The sequence below is a fragment of the Eupeodes corollae genome, chromosome 3 (assembly GCF_945859685.1).
Source record: "Eupeodes corollae chromosome 3, idEupCoro1.1, whole genome shotgun sequence".
Taxonomy (NCBI): domain Eukaryota; kingdom Metazoa; phylum Arthropoda; class Insecta; order Diptera; family Syrphidae; genus Eupeodes; species Eupeodes corollae.
In genome coordinates this window covers 77,958,779-77,977,696 of record NC_079149.1, presented here as the reverse complement: position 1 = coordinate 77,977,696, position 18,918 = coordinate 77,958,779, and the positions used below count along the sequence as shown (strand labels likewise).

The window sequence follows — 18,918 nt, the reverse complement described above, 5'->3', positions numbered from 1 at the left end:
TAGGATTTAATACGAACTTTTTTTCTGTGACCAACATGTAATGTTGTTAAGTTCTTTATTAAGGCACATCATCAGCATATGTATGTACATGTGGATTGAACTATTTGTTTACAACTGATGGTAATTCTCAACTTCGTCCTAGGTGAATCAAATTATCTTCACGACAAGAATTCCACAGATATGATATCTACGATTTTACGAGCCAGAGGGGAAATCCTGACTCTGAACTTTATTCCTTTATACCTCTTGAATGTGATCTTTGCAACACCCACGAAAGAGAAAATATTGCTCATTTTCTAGGATCATGTCCAATTTTACAAGAAATTCGACACGACGGTTTTGGCACAAATCGATTGGATGTTGAAGAAGTAATAGAGATTTCAAATGGCATGTTGGGCTGGAACAAGCTTTATAAATTTATTCGAACTTCGATGACTTATAGAAATAGAATCAGAACAGAATGCTTTTGATTGTCGTAAATTCATCATCTACTTTAAAATGTTTTAAATGCACTTTTTATTACTATGTGAGCTATAAAAAGAATTTATAATTTAAATTAAATACTATTTTTATTCGATTATCTGTCAATCTGAGCGATGGTTTCAAAAGCAGGTCTTTAAAGACTTGTAAATATTAAATCATTAATTTTTTGTAAAAATTTTAAAAAATGATCCTCTTTTGAGAGTAGATTTGATAAAAGATCTGGGTGTTCTTCGTGACGCTAAATTAGATTTTTGCCCATACTGACTTTATAGTTTCCAAAGGAAATTCAATACTTGGATTCCTAAAACGAAATGCATCTGATATCAAAGATGTCTATACACTTGAAACGTTGTTCAATTCATTTGTGCGTCCTTATTTGGAATATTGCTCTATAATCTGGTGTCCATTCTATGCGAATGGAATACTTAGAATTGAGTAAATTCAAAAAAGATTCACGCGATTTGCTTTACGAAACTTAAATTGGTCTGGTGAGATGCCAAATTATCCCTCCAGGTGTGCCTTGATTGGTACAAAATCGCTTGAAGTCAGAAGGAACGCTCAAAGCATAATTTTTATAAAAGATATTGTTTCAAATCGATTAAATTCTATTGAATTACTAAATCTTATATACTTCTATGTCCCAGAAAGAATACTGAGGAACAGATGTGTACTTTTCCATGTTTCTACTCACAGAACTAATTATGGAATTAATGAGCCCATTTCGCGTTCGTTGTCACTATTCAATTCGGTTTGCAATGAAGTTGACATCACAATGAGTCGAAACCAGTTTAAAAACATTGTTTTACAGATATTGAGTTAGTTTCAATTATAATGTTACATAAATGCTTTTGATCCAGTTTGTTTATAAATATTAAACATAATTTGCTTAATTATTAAATGTAATCAGCAGATGTAAAATTCATTGATGAAATAAATAGTATACCTAAATTATTATATTAATAAAGTCTATTCTTATCTAATCCAAGTGAGAATTACAAAGAACCCAAAATCGGAATTTGTATGGAACATCGCGAGAATTGGGAGAAGTTCGGACAAATTGTTGTTTAATTGAACTGCTTGCATTCAATCTGTTTCGTTGGAATGCAACAGTTATACATCACATAATAGGAACTTGAAAATAAATTAAATAGCGTTAGATTAAATTAATATGTTACTATCAACCACTTCAGTGCTATCGACTGATATGAAAAATTCTACGGAGTAAAACATTTGCATCTACTCTCACAAAATTAAGTGTACGCCAAAAAGAAAAAAACTTTTTTTGCTGTTTTGAATGATTAAAATGCAATATACTTGTTATTTTTTAAGAAATGTTCTGTTTTTAGAATTTTATTGTAAAAACAATAAACAAAACAAACAAACCAAAATGAATTAAGCGAACACTTGCACTTTTTTTTGAACGACGGTGGTATTCTGCTCCCAAATTATGGTGACCTTCACTTTCAATTCATTTTTGTTTCTTGGGTTGCAGTTCTCGAGCCTTATTATGATTTACTCCCACAAATAGGATTGAGGTCCGGTGACTAGCATTACAAAGCGTCCGTTCCCTTAGACAAACGATCTATATTTAAGACCGTTATCATGTTAAAAACAAAATGTTGCTGGTAGGTTAAATTTTTCTGATTGTACATAACATTTTTCCATAATTGCCTCAATTTTTAGAAATAACTTAAAGAAAATTGATAACTAAAAATTAATAGGGGGTTAAATAAAGTATTTTTTAATTTAGAAGATTCTAGAACTCCCTACCTTCATTCTGATACCAAACAACAAATTTCTTAATCGCTTTTGAATCTCAAACAAAATTTTTAATGATGATGAGCAATGGTAGAATTTTTGGTCAGAGTAATTTTGCAAATCTGCAAGTCTTGCAATCTGTGCAACCTATCTCCTGGCAAAGTGAGTGCAAATTGTTGCACAAAGCATTTAGTTATATTTGCACTTTTGTTTTATCACTTTTTGCTTTGATCAGCTAAAAAGAACTTGTTAAATAAGTAGCGCATTAAAATTTTAACTTGCGGCTTTAAATGTGATTACAGAAAAAAAAATATTTTATTTGAAAGTCTTTAAAATAGGAAAGTAAGAATAATATGTTTTTCTATAAAATTAATGTAAATGCTTATACCTATTTAAGTTAGCAATTCAATTTATAGGCTAGTAAATTGGATAAGGTACTACACTCGTAGCATGATGGTAAGTGCGTTACACTGTCATGCCAGAGGTATTTGGTTCGAGCCCTGCCTCTGCCATCTAAAGTTTCTTTCACGGGTACTGCCTCTTGCGAGGAATTGACAAATTCCCCTAGAGTAATTCTTGTCATGAAAAGTGCTTTTTCAAATTAGCCGTTCGGATTCGGCTTAAAACTGTAGGTCGGGTTATCGGGCTGGAAGTCTACATCTGTCAAACCAATATTTAAGAGGAGATTAAAACTATTACTGTAAGGTCAGTGCATCATCGTTTCGCTTGCACCACTGAAAATATCGATGCTCTAAGTGAAGGTGTTCCCGATTACCCGAATATGTCGATTCCTCGTCGTTATCAGAAATTGGGACTGTCTTACGGCACATTATTGCATATTTTGCATTTGGATTTACACCTACATCCATAAAAAGTCCAGCTTACACAACAAATCAAGCCAGCTGTAAATGCACATTGGCGCGGCGGCGATCGGCGTAGATACGTCGAATGCGTACTTGAACAACAGGCGGTGGACGGCGACATCGACGAAGCACATTTCTCACTCGGTGGGTATGTTAATAAACAAGATTGTATTACTTGAGGGTTCTGAGAACCCTTGAAGAAGGAACGACTTGCACCGTCAATTCGGAGCGTTATTATCCGACCGATAACCGACTTTTTTTTGCCTGCTATTGTAGAATATGACTTGCAGAATATGGCACATGAGCGAATATCGCTTTGTTTAAAGAGACATTTCCTGGGCGAGTAATTTCGCATATCAATTGGCCACCAAGATCATGCGATTTGACACCGCTCGACTTTTTTGTAGTGCTACGTGAAAGACCGTGTTTATGCCGATAAACCCTTTACTCTTGAGCACTTAAAAACCAACATTCATCTAGCTATACCGTCCAATATGTGTCAAAAAGTGGTCGAAGATTGATTTTCTTTAACTGCTCTTACTAAGTTGTATCTCTGGATCTTTTTTAGACGATCTTCATTTTTGTTTCATTTTATTGAGTAAAAATAGCAAAAACGACATTCAAAACACAAATAAATTAAACAATATTGTGTAACTAAATATTAATACCGTTGAACAAGTTATTTTTTATTACAAATAATATCACAATTTAATTTAAAATGTATAGGAAGAATAAAAGGAAAAAGTCTATTCCTGGCAATACTTTTGCGATTGGTTACGTTTTCATTGTGATGGTCATTAAAAGAACCAACTAATAACAAGTGGTATTATAATCATCCAACTTATACTAAAAAGCGAACGTGTTCCACCAGTTGGGTATTTTTTGGCAATATAGTTCTCAAAAATATCTTCCATTAATCGAACTGATCGATCTCCTTTCAGATCCGTTGCACCACGAAGTCCATCGGTTTTATCTCGGAACATGACATTATTTCTTTTATCGAAAGGACCAAACATAGTAAATGGTGTAGTTTGAGATTTGTAAAATTTACCAAATAAGCGATCCATTTCACGAAAGGAGTTATAAATTTCGTTTCTTCTCGTGACAGTTGCATTATGGACCATTATATTGCCTCGAGGTGTCCAGTGTAAATAGCAGTATTCAAATTTGGATTTTTTTTCATTTGGTCCAAAGGGACAGAGAACCTTGAAGGCTTTGCGATCATTGCTTTTTATCCAAGTGGAATTCATTGTTCCATTGGAAAAGGTTTTAAATGTGAGGGAGCTAACAAAAGCAACGTCAGCCCCTTCTTTTAAACAACGCAATGCACCCTCTTCACCTTTATAATTTTGGGAACAGTCGTTGTCCAAGTGGGGATTCCAAATACAGGATTTTCTTGAAAAGTATTCAGAAATTGGTATGGACTGCTTATTTATAGAAGATATTGTCTCTAAAACCGATAAATGTGCTGCACCCTCGAATGATGGAAGACATGCCTTGGCTCCTAAAAGGTCCTCAAACTTTTTGAATCCAGAATCATTTCGAATTACTGCTATAGTGGCATAGCGTTCATGCATATCCTCAGCAAATTCGAACAGTAGAGGCTTAAGTTTAAAATCTCTTTGAGCCCTTACTCGGTTTTCGTGGTCTACAAGGACAACATCAGCTGTTTGGTACATAGTATCATCTAAGCATGTATCTAGGCTATCTGAGCGAATGCACTGAATGTTGGGTTGTATGCCATACACCTGGGAAGCTTCTTGCAGCCATGAGCACTTAATATGCTGGATAATTGATGTGGTACAAAAAACAATCGATCTTGGAGGATTGCACTCAGGAAAACTGTAAGCGCTTTGAAATGCTGTTGCCTGATCAAGATAATCGTCGATAGGAATTGTATTGTCTAACTGGTTAATGTTCACGTGGTAGCTCTCCAGCAAGCTAAGCAAGGCATTCTGCCAGCTCTTCGTGTCATTATGAGACAAACCATTAACTAATTCACGAACTTGTGCTGCATGACTTCGTCTTGCAGCAATTACTGGCCATGGCTTTGATACCCATACGCAGGGTCTTGACGAATTTAACGGTTGAAGATGTCCGTCTGGGCAGAGATAGCTGTATTCAGATGGATCTGCTTGAGCTTGAAGTCCGCTGAAACCAAAATGGCTTTTAACATCATCGAGTCTTGCCCAAGCAACATCACCTCCACCACTAGTTAAGCAATAGAGGACACCCCGACGACCCCAATGCTTGTCCCCCACACTGCAACGGTATGGATCATAGCAGAGTTGACAAAGTGACGGATATTTCCTTTTAAGTATTCTATCTTGAACCGGATCCGGAACCCATGGACCAGCTTTGCAGCTTGGTCCGAAGTAATTCGAACTTGCACGGATTCGATCTTCAGTCAATGAAAGATTCGGATCACAAGTTTTTGGCACAAGAAGCGATTCGAAATACTGAAATAAACAGAGTATTATTAAATATCTGAAAAAGTCATGATTATTTTAAAACATACGTTTGCTAAAACTTCAGTCCAGTGATGTTCAAGAGCATGTCCCGGGTGGCAAAGCTTAGCCTGCCTTAGATCATACACAGAATGAATGTCAGCCTCGTTATCAACTACAGCAACAACTTCATACTCAAATGGAGTATCGTGAAAACGCAATTCGCTTGTGACTAGAATTTCTACGGTAGCCCATCTGGCGGCGACTAGATCTTCGGAAGAAAAAACCCCAAAATGAGCGGTTCCTTTGTGAATTCGTCGAACACAATCCAAGCGATCTAGTCCAACAACACATTCCATGTTAGTTTGAGCTTCTAGTGTTGGGCAGAATAATGGAGTTTTTCTATAGTTTCCACGGCCTTCGACAATACATACGCGAACTGAAAATAAAATAAATATTCGTAAAAGATCTCTTATCATTTTTTTTTATATATTAGAAGATGCGTTTATTTATATTTTATTTTGAAAATGGTCATAAAATGTTTAAATCAAAATATTGAATCCTCCATGGAAGTAATTAATTTTCAAGATTTCTTTTAACAAGAAGTATTTTTATTGGAAAAATGCTTCAAGGTTGATGACAATGGGAATAAATAAATCCCTAAAATCTGATCAAAAACAGATCAAATATCTTATCTTTTTCATAAACGATTTTGAAAGTGTTCGATCATATTACAAGGACAAGCTTAACGTGGTTCAAACATTTAAACTCGTCGATTTTGGTGGGTGCATAAGAGTCAATTTGTAATGGAACTCAAACTACGATTGAGTTGAAACCATCAAAACGACAAAAATACTGCCATATCCCAAGAGCAGCAAAATTTTGGGCAGTTCAATACAAGTAGTAGTATTGGATGCGGGCAAGTATAAAAACCACAAAATAAATGCTGGTGTGCCCATCTTTCTCATTTTTATTAATGATCTTTTGTCTGCAAATTCTATTCTAATACATGGTTTCGCTGACAATAATACTCTTAGCTTTCATATTCGTTTTCAGACTTACATCGCTCTTCTTCGGATGTGGAACTGCAACGACATAATATGATAATCTCATTAAATTCCGTCCTGAACATTTCGATATTCTCGGTATGTGTATGACCAACCACCTCTTTTGGAACGAAATATTTGTTCTTATATACGTCATTCACCATCGTTTTAGCCAAAAGGAGTAATAGTTCATGAATTTATGAATAAGTCGAAAAACCCTTTTCGTCAGTATCGGACAACGCTTAAACACCGTCAAAGCACCTTAAAAAGATATTAATCTACTACCAAAACGTAAATGGACTTCGGAGAAAGACCAACATGGTTTACAAAAAAAATTAACAATGTTCTTCACGATATCATAATATTGACGGAAACATGGCTCAACAACTATATCTCGGACTCAGAACTTATTGACTCCTCTTATGAAGTCTTTAGACGTGATCGTAATAACTCAGACGATTCAAACACCGTTGGTGGCGGACTTCTTGTCGCTATCAACAATACTCTCACTGGTTACCTGATTGACGACTTTCGATCAACAGACATCGAAATACTATGCTTAAAAATAAAAAAACAGGACTTTTATTTACTGTACCAGCATATATACCTCCAAGCTCCAAGAACGAGGTTTATGAAAAACTAAACAACTGTATAGAAAGTATTTATATCGTTTTTGAGCCTGAAGACGAAGTACTGGTTGTTGGTGATTGTAATTTACCCAATTAGTCAATTGGTTACCAATAAACACGTCATCTTCAAATAAACTTTTATTAACAGATGGTATGTCTTTATGTGGCTTTAATCAACTCAATGGTGTGAATAACTGTTTTATTTATTTATTTATTTATTCAATCTACTATAATTACATCAACAGATTTATGCTTACGAACTAGTTATAAAATTAAATATTAGTTTTTTTGTATCAATAAAAATTACAATTGAAGCAGATTTAGTAAAAGAGCTTTAAAATGTAATCTAGACAAAAAGGTATCTAAATCATCATAATATATATTAAACAATTTACAACAGTGAGATATTGGTTCCCGCTGTCCATAGTTAGTAGAATGAGGAATTTCAAAAATAAAATGTCTCATCCTTAGTTACCGGCTAGGTGTGTAAATATTTATATATGATATTAAATCTTCACAAATTATATCACTACACAAAATATCCCGAATAAACATTACACTGTACATGTTGCGCCTCGATTCAAGAGTATGCATTCCAAGCAAAAGGCATCTGCTTTTATAATTCAAATTTAAATTACCAGACATTTGAAATTTTTTCAATGCAAATCTTAAAAAGTTTTTTTGAACACTTTCAATTCTATCAGATAGTTTTTTTACTGTAGGATTCCAGATAATACAATTGTATTCAAGTAACGGACGGACAATCGAACAAAACAAGGCTTTAAGAGTATAAGGGTCTTTAAAATCCAAGGAATTGCGTTTTAGAAAACCAAGCATAGAATTTGCTTTCGAAACAATACGCATCACATGCGGTTCAAAACTTAATTTACTATCAAAAATTATACCTAAATCATTAGATTCAGTTACCCTGGACAATTTCTTGCCACTAAGAGAATAATCAAACAAAAGACTACTTAACTTACGAGTAAAAGTTAAAATTGAGCATTTGGTAAGATTAAGTTATAAGTCATTTTTATTACACCATAAGTCAAAATCATTTAAGTCGTTTTGAAAGGTAAGACAATCATTTATATTTTTTATAACTTTAAATATTTTTGGAAAAACACTCGATCTGATATTTTTCTCCGAAACTATATGCTCTGAAGATCCTGTGATTTCTTCTGCTGTCAAAATTGTCTTGAATTAGACTTAGCACTTAATTTAAACATGGCTTCACCTCATATGCTATCTAATAACAACAAACTGGAATTCAACTTTAGAAGGTGTAGTTTTGAAAACCTTTTTAACGTATTATGTACGATCAATTGGGTTCACTTATTTTGTAATTTAAATCTTCAAAACGATTCCATCTAAAAAGACTCGAAATAACTTGAGTGTTCCACCAAGGTTTGATTTTCACGTTAAAAACTTAAAAAACAAAAGGAACAATCAAACAGGAACTGATGATGATTATAGGACCTTCATTATAATAAAACAACTTTACACTGACTACTCTAACACCCTATATGATGACTACATTCATAATATTGAATTAAACCTTGAAAATAATCCTGATAGTTTTTGGAAAATTGTTAATTGTAAGAAAAAAAACACCTAACTTAATGACTTATTCAACATCAAATAGTAATGAGCCAAAAATAATTGTGAACATGTTTGCAAACTACTTCAAAGATACCTTTGTAGATTATAATACTATTAGTTTTCCTAACACATCTACCACTGTTATATAAATTTCCCCCACTTAAATTCTATCAATTTCATTATAAGTGAAGATATTGTCCTTAATAGTATCCTACAACTTGACGAATGTTTTAGTCCTGCTCCCGACGGTGTACCATCATCCATTTTAAAAAATATGCTGCGTATTTACCACACCCGTTATGTGTTCTTTTTAACTCGTTGTTTCCTTTTATCTGGAAGAGCTTCTTCATAATACCAGTATACAAAAAAGGTCCTAAAACGAAATAATGAACTACCGACCTACTGCTAAACTATCTGTGATACCTTACCAGTTTTAGTCAATCGTATGTAGCGTAATTTAAAAAAAAATTAACGCTACGTAGTCAGGTCTTCTCTTGGAAGAAGACTAAATATTATTCAGGGAATGGTGCAATAATAATCGTCTTGTTTTAAATGTTGACAAATGTAAAACCATGAGTCTTACCCGCAAAAAATTCCAATCGTTTTTAGTTACATGTTTGATTCTTGTCCTTTAAGTAAAGTATATGTATTTTCTGACTTGGGTGTTGTCTTAGATCCTAAACTAAAATTCAATGAACATATTAACTATATAGTTAAAAAAGCAAATAGACTTTTGGGTTTTATTAAGAGATTTGGCCGTGATTCCCGTGATACATATGTTTTAAAATTACTTTTTGTTTCATTGAAATGTGCTTGTACAGTATGGTCACCTTACTACCTACGCCGGCCGTACACGTCACAAGACTCGAAGCCATTCAGAAAAGATTTTTGCGTTTTTGTCTACGATCCCTTCCATGGTTTCATGACATTCCAACATTAACGACTTATTCACAAAGACTTTCTCTCATAAATCTTCCTTCTCTGACAAATCATAGGATGTATTTACAGTTTTGTTTTATTGTTGGAATAATAAACGGACAAATTTCCTCACCATCAGTTCTTGGTAGTTTAAACTTTAGTTTTAGTCGTAAGACTCCAGAAACCATTGAATACTAATTTTAGCAGATCAAACTATGGTGTCTAGTTTAAGTTTTTAGATTTAAAGTATATATTATAAATTTTTAATGTAAGAATTATAAATAATCAGTCCAATCTCTGGGCTGGTGATTCTGAAACTTACTTAAGCCAAACGTCTAAAAAAACATCCTTTATTTTATTTGCATAATACCTACTAAAAATACCAAATGTTTTATTTTAAAATTAAATTCAAGTTCAATCAAAGTGAATATTAGAAACCAGAATGCTAAAAATAATTTGTATCATATTCTTTGTGTCACACAAACGATGCAATAAGAAATAAACACTTAAATTTAAAATAATCATCAAAAAATCAATCCCAATTTCATAATAAATGAAGGTCCTTAGTATTTCTTAGAATAAAAACACACGAGGCTTTAATAAAATCACCGTCACAAAAAAAACATACAAAATTTAATGGAAAACGTTTAAAGTGTGTGGGTACATTAATTATTTAACCTTCTTGAATATAATTGAACAACTAAAAAAGAAGTTAACCTACAGAAAAAGTTGACTTAAAAATGTGTATAAACATTAATTTCAACCGAGCGCGTGTAAAATGTACAAACCCATTTTATACAAACAACTCATGAGAAGATCTTGTTAACTTCTTAGCTGAATCATGTTACTGAACTCTTTTGTTTGAGAAGTTGTTTTCAAGGTTAAAAATAAATCTTGATTTATGACATGCGCTTGAGAAATCAGTTAGTTGCATAACGAGGATGATCCTCATTCCACATCCACATTTTGTGTGCTTAAATTGTTTTGCTTAAGGAAGATTTGAATATAATACAATTTATTTTTAGCTGTGCTGGTTTTATATTTATCTTTACATATCTATAGTTAAACCAAGGCCACAAAATAATAAACTCTTTTAATTTACATTTAAACCTTAAACTTGAATTTAATTCTTCACTTTATCTGGAAACAATCTTATAGCTGTAATATACAATATAACTATATATTAAAGCTAAAAAACCTTAAATTACATAGCAAAGCATTATTTGCTTGATTAAATACGATTTTAATTTTATGAACTGTTATTTTTTTAATGTACTATGAGGTCATTATTTTCATTTGAAAAAAAGATTATATTTATGATGAACAGGTTTATTTCAGTTTGTTTTTGTAGCTTTTATGGTCCATAAGTTATTTAACACTTGCTTACTAGCATATTAGAACTTTGGTGAGGAAACCTCAAATCAAAAAACTTCTTAGCGCGTCCCAGGCAGGTACAATTTTTAATATTTGCTTTTGAAAATCATTTTGTAAGAAATGGATTTTCACAAAGATCATCGAAAAACAAAAGCATTGGCCACCAAAAAATCAGACTTCTCTCTAACAACGTCCGTATTTACAGTGTTAATGCATAAATCGTTGGCTCTCATTGATGCTTGCCTTAGTCAACGTGACTTTAAGTTATAGTTTTCAATGCTTTGACTTGCGAAACTTTAACGACCTCACGAAAAATTACTTTAATGTGAATCAACGTGACTTTTGAAAATAATTTTTAATTAATAACACTGGGCAGCAAAATTAAGATCTTTTTCTGCTAAAGAAACCAACAAATATTTTCTTTTCCAAAGGATTTTGTTTTTCTGATTTGGAATCTTGTCTAAAATTTCCTTACACTAATTACCACTTCAAAACCCAACATAACATACATAGTTCTTAAGTTTTAATCTATATTTTTAAAATACACTTTAAATAATTTTAGCATCTTACTTAGTTTTGGGAAATTCTCATTAATTGTTATGGTCAGACTGGGAAGAGAGGGCACTTGCACAATCTGAATCTGGAATACAATTTCCTCTTTTGTAAGGTTTAAGCATAGGATATTGGGCAGGTTCATGCGACATAAGGGACTTAAAAGTATGGAAAGTTTCAACAATCATTTTAATTTAAAGGCAACTTTATTGGAAAGTTGATTGGAAAGTTGTCAAAATGACAATTGATCATGTTTTTTCATCCTATTGAAAGCTGAACTTTATTTCTTTATGATTTGTGGCTGAATCACAAACTCGCTTTAGCTTCGTCTTCACCTGACGTTTACGAGTTCAGCCATAGGAATTCAATATCAGAATGGAGCTTCGACCTCACGTTTCGTTTGACAATCGTAAGAAAAAAAAGGAATGTGCCTCCAAACGGAAGCTTTAGTTCTATTATCTGAACTTTTGCTTTGTCTGACAGCTCAAAGCCGTAAAAAACATGTCAACAAAAAAATATTTGCTCTTTGGAGGGAGGAAATAATAGAAAGCAACCTCGAAGCCGAAGCTGTTGTGATTCAGTCATTATTTATTTTTGCACAATTCCATTTTATGTTTTGTGTAAAAGGATTCCTTGAAAGATTAGAAAAGGAATAAGTAATATTTCTTTGAGTGTTTTGTGGACAATTATGTTTGTAGTATAGTTCAACTGAAGTAAAGTTCCGAGTTTGAAGTTTATTCCACTTGAAAAACTAACTAGTTGCCATGGTCAAAATGTACGTTTAAAGAATGCAGTTGATTGCAAAGGAATCGCATAGTGCGCTCAAACCCCTTGACTTATATATAAATTCAGCTAAATTTTATTAATTCACAAGAAAGTATCAATAGAGCAATGGCGATTGTATGATAATTTTGAAAAATAAGTTACTTAGGAGCGGACAGTCGGCCTGTGCGGAGAGTTAACCTACGCGTCGCAACGGAATGATTTTTTTTTAGAAATTATCACTTCATAATAATGAGCAGTTATAGCTCCTATTAAATTTTGAAACAAAATGTTCAATAACGAAAACCAATTACCTCTTAATATTCATAAGGTTTCTTCAAATTATATTGTTAGGTAGCAAATATATACAGTTGCTCAAAAAAGAAAGCGGACACCTTATGTTTTCGTCGTTTTTTAAAAATGTTTCATTAAAATTATGTTCAAAAGTGTTCATATGGATATTTTTTTCAGAGGTTTCTGACCTTGTATTTTAAATGCATGGAAAAAAAACGATGATTCCATTCAAAACTAAAATAATTTAATTTTTTTATTCCAAATATTTCTATTTTGATCTTAAAAAAGAAATCGGACCTTGTCAGCACTGCAATTTCTTTTTATTTTAACAGAACTAAATGAACATTTTAGTATATGTATATAAGTTTTATAAATTTTGAATAAGGTTTATATAATTTTGGCCGGAGGAAAAAATAATTAAAAAAACTCCATTTAATGTAAGAATATAATAAAATCATAAAGCTAGTAAGGGTATGAAGTGTAACAGGTTAACAGATGAACCAATACATGAATAAATGATAATTTGTTAACGATAAGTATGAATAAATATATAATAAATTACATACATTTGTAAATAATTGAATAAATAGAATAAAATAAAATAAATAAATAAATAATTTAAACAAAAATAATAAGTAAATAAATAAATAAGTAATAAGTAAGTAACTAAATAAAAAAAATATAACAAATAAATAAATAAATAAGTAAATAAATAAATAAATACATAAATAAATAATCCAAGAAACAATAAATAAATAATAATTAAATTAATAAATACATGCATTTAAAAATCAGTTAAATCAGTTTACATTAATACATACATATATATCACAGGTAAAAAAACACAAACAAAAATAGAATTTTTAATTTTGATTATTTAGTTCACTAGCCAAATTGTTTTTAGCAAGATCAAGTCGATCAAATAATTTTGTTATGAGTTTAATTATTCTATCTTCGATCAATTCGACATTCGCCTTTACTTGGAGATCTAAGGTGGAATGATGCCAGGGTAGATTGAGCACCATTTTTAAAACTTTATTTTGAGCAACTTGTAGTTTTTTTTATATGAGTTTAGCTGCGCTTTTCCATACTGGACAACCGTACAAAAGAATTGCCTGAAATATAACCTTACAAATTATCGTTTTATTCTCGACTAAAAGTGGTTGCTTAACTTAGAATCAAGGAAAATACTAAGATATTTCAATTGATTGCCCCAAGAAACCGCTCTACCTAAAATTTGCAAATTATTCCTTGGGAGATAACAAGCTTTTCTTTTTCTCGTGAAAAAGATGGCTTGTAACTTGTCAGCATTAAGTTTGATTTTCCATCGTTTGTAATATTGGTATTATACCAATATTATATCTCATCGCATTATTTAAGTTCATCTCAATGTTGAGACCATACCTATGCTAAAAAAAAGTATTGCAGTGTCGTCAGCAAAAATTGCTGCTTCACAGGATGGTAATTTGGGAAAGTCAGAGGTATACAGGTTATACAAGGTCGGTCAAAGGACAGATCCTTGAGGGATACCAAAATCAAAATGTATTATTTCTGACACACTTGTATTTACATGTACCATAAAACATTTATTTGAAAGAAAACTTTGAACAATTTTACACAGATAAGGTGGAAAATTGAGGGAATTAATTTTATAAATAATACCATTGTGCCAAACTGACTCGAATGCTTTTTCGATGTCTAACAATATCATTCCAGTAGACATACCTTGAGAGCGATTGCTTTTAATTAAGTTACTTATACGAAGCACTTGATGAGATGTACTATGGTATCGCCTGGAACCAACTTGTTCATTTGGATATAAGTTGTTATCAGTTATTGTTTTAACAATTTTGTTTTTAATTATTTTCTCATATATTTTGCTGATATTGCTGAGTAAACTGATTGGTCTATACCTTTCAGTCCTAACAGAGTTTTCCGGATTTGAGAATTGGTATTACCTTACCTATTTTCCAAGTAGTAGGAAAGTATTGAATTTGCAAGCAAGCATTTATGACGAATAGATTTATACATTTTTAAATATAGATTTTTAACTTGATCGAGCCCATTAGATTTTCTTGTTATAAGTTTTGAACAACTGCAGCTACTTCAATTATATTATATATTCAATTTTAAAACGGAAGTCAAGATGGGTAGACAACGTGGTTAACCATCAATGGAAGTGCGAAAACTTGTGATTAAACATTTTGAAGAAGGAAAATCGGTTCGTGGTATAGCAGAAATTGCAAAAAGAAGTCCCTCTAATGTATAGGGAACATTATACAAAGGTATAAAGAAACAAATTCCAAAAAAATTAAGTGTTGCCGATGAGTGTTGGGTTGTTAAGAAAGTGCAGAAGTTTCCTCTAATAAGTGCACCAAAGTTAACAGCTGAGGTAAAACAATATTTAAATGAGGATGTCAATCCGGAAACCGTAAAAATAGTTTTACGAAAAAGCAATTTCCATGGAAGAGTTGCCCGGAGGAAGCCGTTTATTAGCCAGCAAAACAGAATAAAGAGAAAGAAGTTTGCTTTCAAAGTAAAGATTTTTCTTTCTGGAAATGTGTTTTGTTCTCAGACGAGAGTAAATTTAATTTATTCAGATCTGATGGACAAACATATGTATGGATAAAACCAAATGAAGAGCTCAGGGAAAAAAATCTGCGACCAACTGTAAAACATGGAGGAGGCTCAGTTATGGTTTAGGGTTGTATGTCCGGCGTCCGCTTCTAGTCCAAGAATTCATGTGTTTATAAACGAAACTTTGGACGAATATAAATATATTCAGATTGTGAAAGACAATAACCAGAGTGCGCGAAAATTGTGAATCAGAGATGAATATTGTTTTTACCAATACAACTACCCCAAGCATAAAGTTCAAAACACACGCTTGTGGCTCCTTTATAATTGTGGCAGTGTGCTTGAAACCTCTCCTCAGTCTGCAGACTTAAATGTGATAAAACACATGTGGAGCTACTTGAAAAACCAGCTGAAAATCTACACCATTTCAGACAAAACGGACCTAGAACTGGCCTTAAAATGTGAATGAGACAAAATTCCAGCTTCTTTTCGTGAAAAACTTGTCCAATCAATGCCAAAAAGGTTGAATGCGGTAAAAAAAGAGCAAAGGTCTGCCTACAAAATATTAGTTTATTGTTATTATTTTCTTCATTATTATTTTTGCGAATTTCTTTTTTGATGTAAAATATGCTAATGTTTTTTTTTTAAACTTAGATTTTAAGAAACCGTTCTTGCGAATACATTTTTGCTTGTTATATTTTATGAACCCTTTTGCTTTAAATTTGTTTAAGATTTTTTATTTGCGGTGTTAAGTGGAAAATGAAACCTGTCCGCTTTATTTTTTAAACAACTGTACATATATTTATCAAAAATATAAGGTTTCTGAAGTTACTCCATATAATAATTTTGTATGACCTATTTTGTTTTTATTCGAAATCAGTATTTCATAAAAATTATTTTAAAAAAACTTTACTTCGGAAGAAATGTGTCGTTTAAAAAAAGTACCATATGCAGAGATTTACATACAAATCACTTTTAATACATAAAACTGTTTTTAAGAAAAATGTCTGATATATGCAAATATATATGCAAATTTTGCGAATAATAATTTAATTACATATCTGTTAAAAAGAAATTAAGATTTGTAAACTTTGTATCTATTATATTTAGAAGCATGTTTAAAGCGCATTAGCCCTAACTAATAGTTTAAAATCAATAATAAATTAGGAATTAAAAACTTTTTAAAAACATAAAAAAGATTAGGTGTCAGGTGCCTTAAAGCATATTTTAGAGCTTGTGGGTATTTTCAAATCTTTGGACTCTTTTCTATTGATTACATATGTAGTTAATTTAGTTCACGTACCAAATACTGACATTTGTCAACCGAAAACAAAACACATTCTTTTTGGTAAATTAACGTTTTTATGTGTTGATAGATTGTTAATAATTTTCAATATCAGTATTTCTGTTGGGTTAACACATTTACGACTGCGGGTAAGTAGTCAGTCATTCAGTAATTAAAATTTGTTCACGTATTTTTATTAACAACAGTATTTTAAGAGTCAATTTTATGTACATAAATATAGTTACTAGGAAATTGTAAAGAAATAAATAATTAAAATAATAATCTTCTGAATAATTATCTTCCGCTTTTAATTTGTCTGTAAATTTTGTGTGATTGTTAATACGAAATGTTATATCTAATTTTCACATAGAATCTGTACTGATTTAAATTTCGTAGTAAACATCAATTATAAGAATTTTTTATTTTCCAAAGCTTGCATATTTATATTACGAAAAGAGTTAGAACTTTATAATTGATATTCGATTTAAACAATAAAAAACACGATTAAACCTATCATTTAAGAACTTGATTTAAGAAGAAAAAAATATCAATATGTACATTTTAAAACGAATATAGTCAAATAACAATTTTCACCTTGTCCCACACATATGTATAATGTAGTTTATCAACAACTGGGTAATTCTTTAAATTTGTATAAAATTAAAAAACTCGTAGAATTCGATTCCACATTCCACACACAAGAAACTTTTTGTGTCGCTTGACATTGATTTTTATATTTCCCCCATCTGATTTTAAATGTTAGTTCCCAAATAATATTTCTTAAATATAACTGACGTGTTAAAATACTAAAAAGAAAAATAGTAATCTTACTTTTTCCATCATCGTTCCAAGATTTTTCAGAAGACGCAACTTTTAAAGAAACTATAACGAGCAAGTAAAACAAAAATCGAATCGGTTTCATTTTCACATGAACAACAATGAAACTCATTTACAACAATATATTGTTTTGTAATTTTGTTTTGAAAAAGATCGTACACTTCAACACGCCCACAATATAAAGCTTAGTTCAGCTTTTTCTTATCATCGAGAAATCGATTTAAATGAACATGTGATAACCGTTAACCACGCTCTAAAGTTTAATAATATAACTAATGCTACAGCCACAGCACTAAGAATGTTTCTCAAATGAACGATGTCCGCTTACTGACTGATTGAATCCAACTTAAATCACGAACTAAATTCGGATTATAGTTGAGACCGACCGGAGATGCGATGGCGATTGGCGACTACCATTAAAAAACCATTGTACTGTACAGCCTAGCCGACCGTCTCAGTCAGAATACACTTCGCACATTTGGTCAAATTTGCCTAATTATAGGACGAGAGGTAGATATGAGAACATAAATATTTTTGTATCTTAAAGATTTGGTTAATTAAAAAGAGATTCAAAACGAGTCTTTAACCAATCGGTTTCAATGATCTGGTAAGTGTTTTCACGTTGTTATACGTCCGCTGAGCTTAAATCAACTTGTGTGACTATAGAAAAATAATTCGATTGCTGTTTTTGAACTCTAAAAACCCTCAAGCTATAATACACAGCTAGAATGAGAAAATTATTAATTCAATCGTTCTTACCTCGGTTAACATCTTTAACACAAATATAATTATTGATAAATGTAGAATTCAAACAACACGTATTATAAAAAGCTCTACTTAAATATATGAGCTGGGTTTTTTAAAGCCGAGGTATTCATGTGGGGGAATTTTATAGATGATTCATATTTTAGGGGAATTTATCGAGATCTCTTCATGATTAAGTTGTACATAAATATACAACAATATTGTATTTCAATTACTTCAAGCTTAAAGGTAGACTTGATCAGGTTTTTGATAATGCATTTAATGTTATTGACGTGATAAAATTATATCACATTCAGTATTATCAAGGAGAAAGAAGAATACTTATGAACTATTATCATCGTATAACTGGTAGTTCAAAATTTGTCGGTAAGTTGGTTTTGATGTTGGCCTAACTTATAAACCAAGTTTTTGACTTCAAGCGTGTAAAGTCTCGGATTCGTCTCATAAAGCCTAAAGTCGAGACGATACTAACTAAAGAGCACATGAGACGAGGCTGCACCTTTTGGGCGACGATTTTTTCGAGTAAAATATTAGAAAGGTCCTACAGCATCTCACTGATAAATATATTGTAATTCGACTACAAACCATGTATTAAAGATGTAAGTTAAATAAAACTGTGCAATTGGAACTCCAAGAATCAAAAAGCAAAATTCTTAAATACACCACCGGCAGTACTATTTTTTTTAATTAATTAACTGTAAATTCTCTTACAAATATACCGCAGCC

The 18,918-nt window shown here is 31.7% G+C and overlaps 2 protein-coding genes across 4 annotated transcripts in view; one reads left to right on the top strand and one right to left on the bottom strand.

The window, feature by feature from the left end:
* The window catches only part of LOC129951965 (major facilitator superfamily domain-containing protein 6), a 39,539-nt gene that overhangs the window by 2,196 nt on the left and 18,425 nt on the right, over positions 1-18,918 (top strand). The window lies entirely within an intron of this gene.
* LOC129951964 (transferrin) lies at positions 3,770-18,095 on the bottom strand. Its single transcript, XM_056064353.1, has 3 exons — positions 17,422-18,095; positions 5,623-5,990; positions 3,770-5,563 (listed from the first exon to the last, which is right to left on the bottom strand). The coding sequence occupies exons 1-3, from the start codon at positions 17,537-17,539 to the stop codon at positions 3,902-3,904; spliced, it is 2,148 nt and encodes a 715-aa protein (XP_055920328.1). The 5' UTR covers positions 17,540-18,095; the 3' UTR covers positions 3,770-3,901.

Excerpts from the sequence above, each read along its gene's own strand:
- LOC129951964 (XM_056064353.1), bottom strand. The coding sequence starts at position 17,539 with ATGAGTTTCATTGTTGTTCATGTGAAAATGAAACCGATTCGATTTTTG. Across the intron at positions 5,991-17,421 it reads TTGGAACGATGATGGAAAAA|TTCGCGTATGTATTGTCGAA; the intron begins GTAAGATTACTA and ends TTTTATTTTCAG. Across the intron at positions 5,564-5,622 it reads GGACTGAAGTTTTAGCAAAC|TATTTCGAATCGCTTCTTGT; the intron begins GTATGTTTTAAA and ends TGTTTATTTCAG.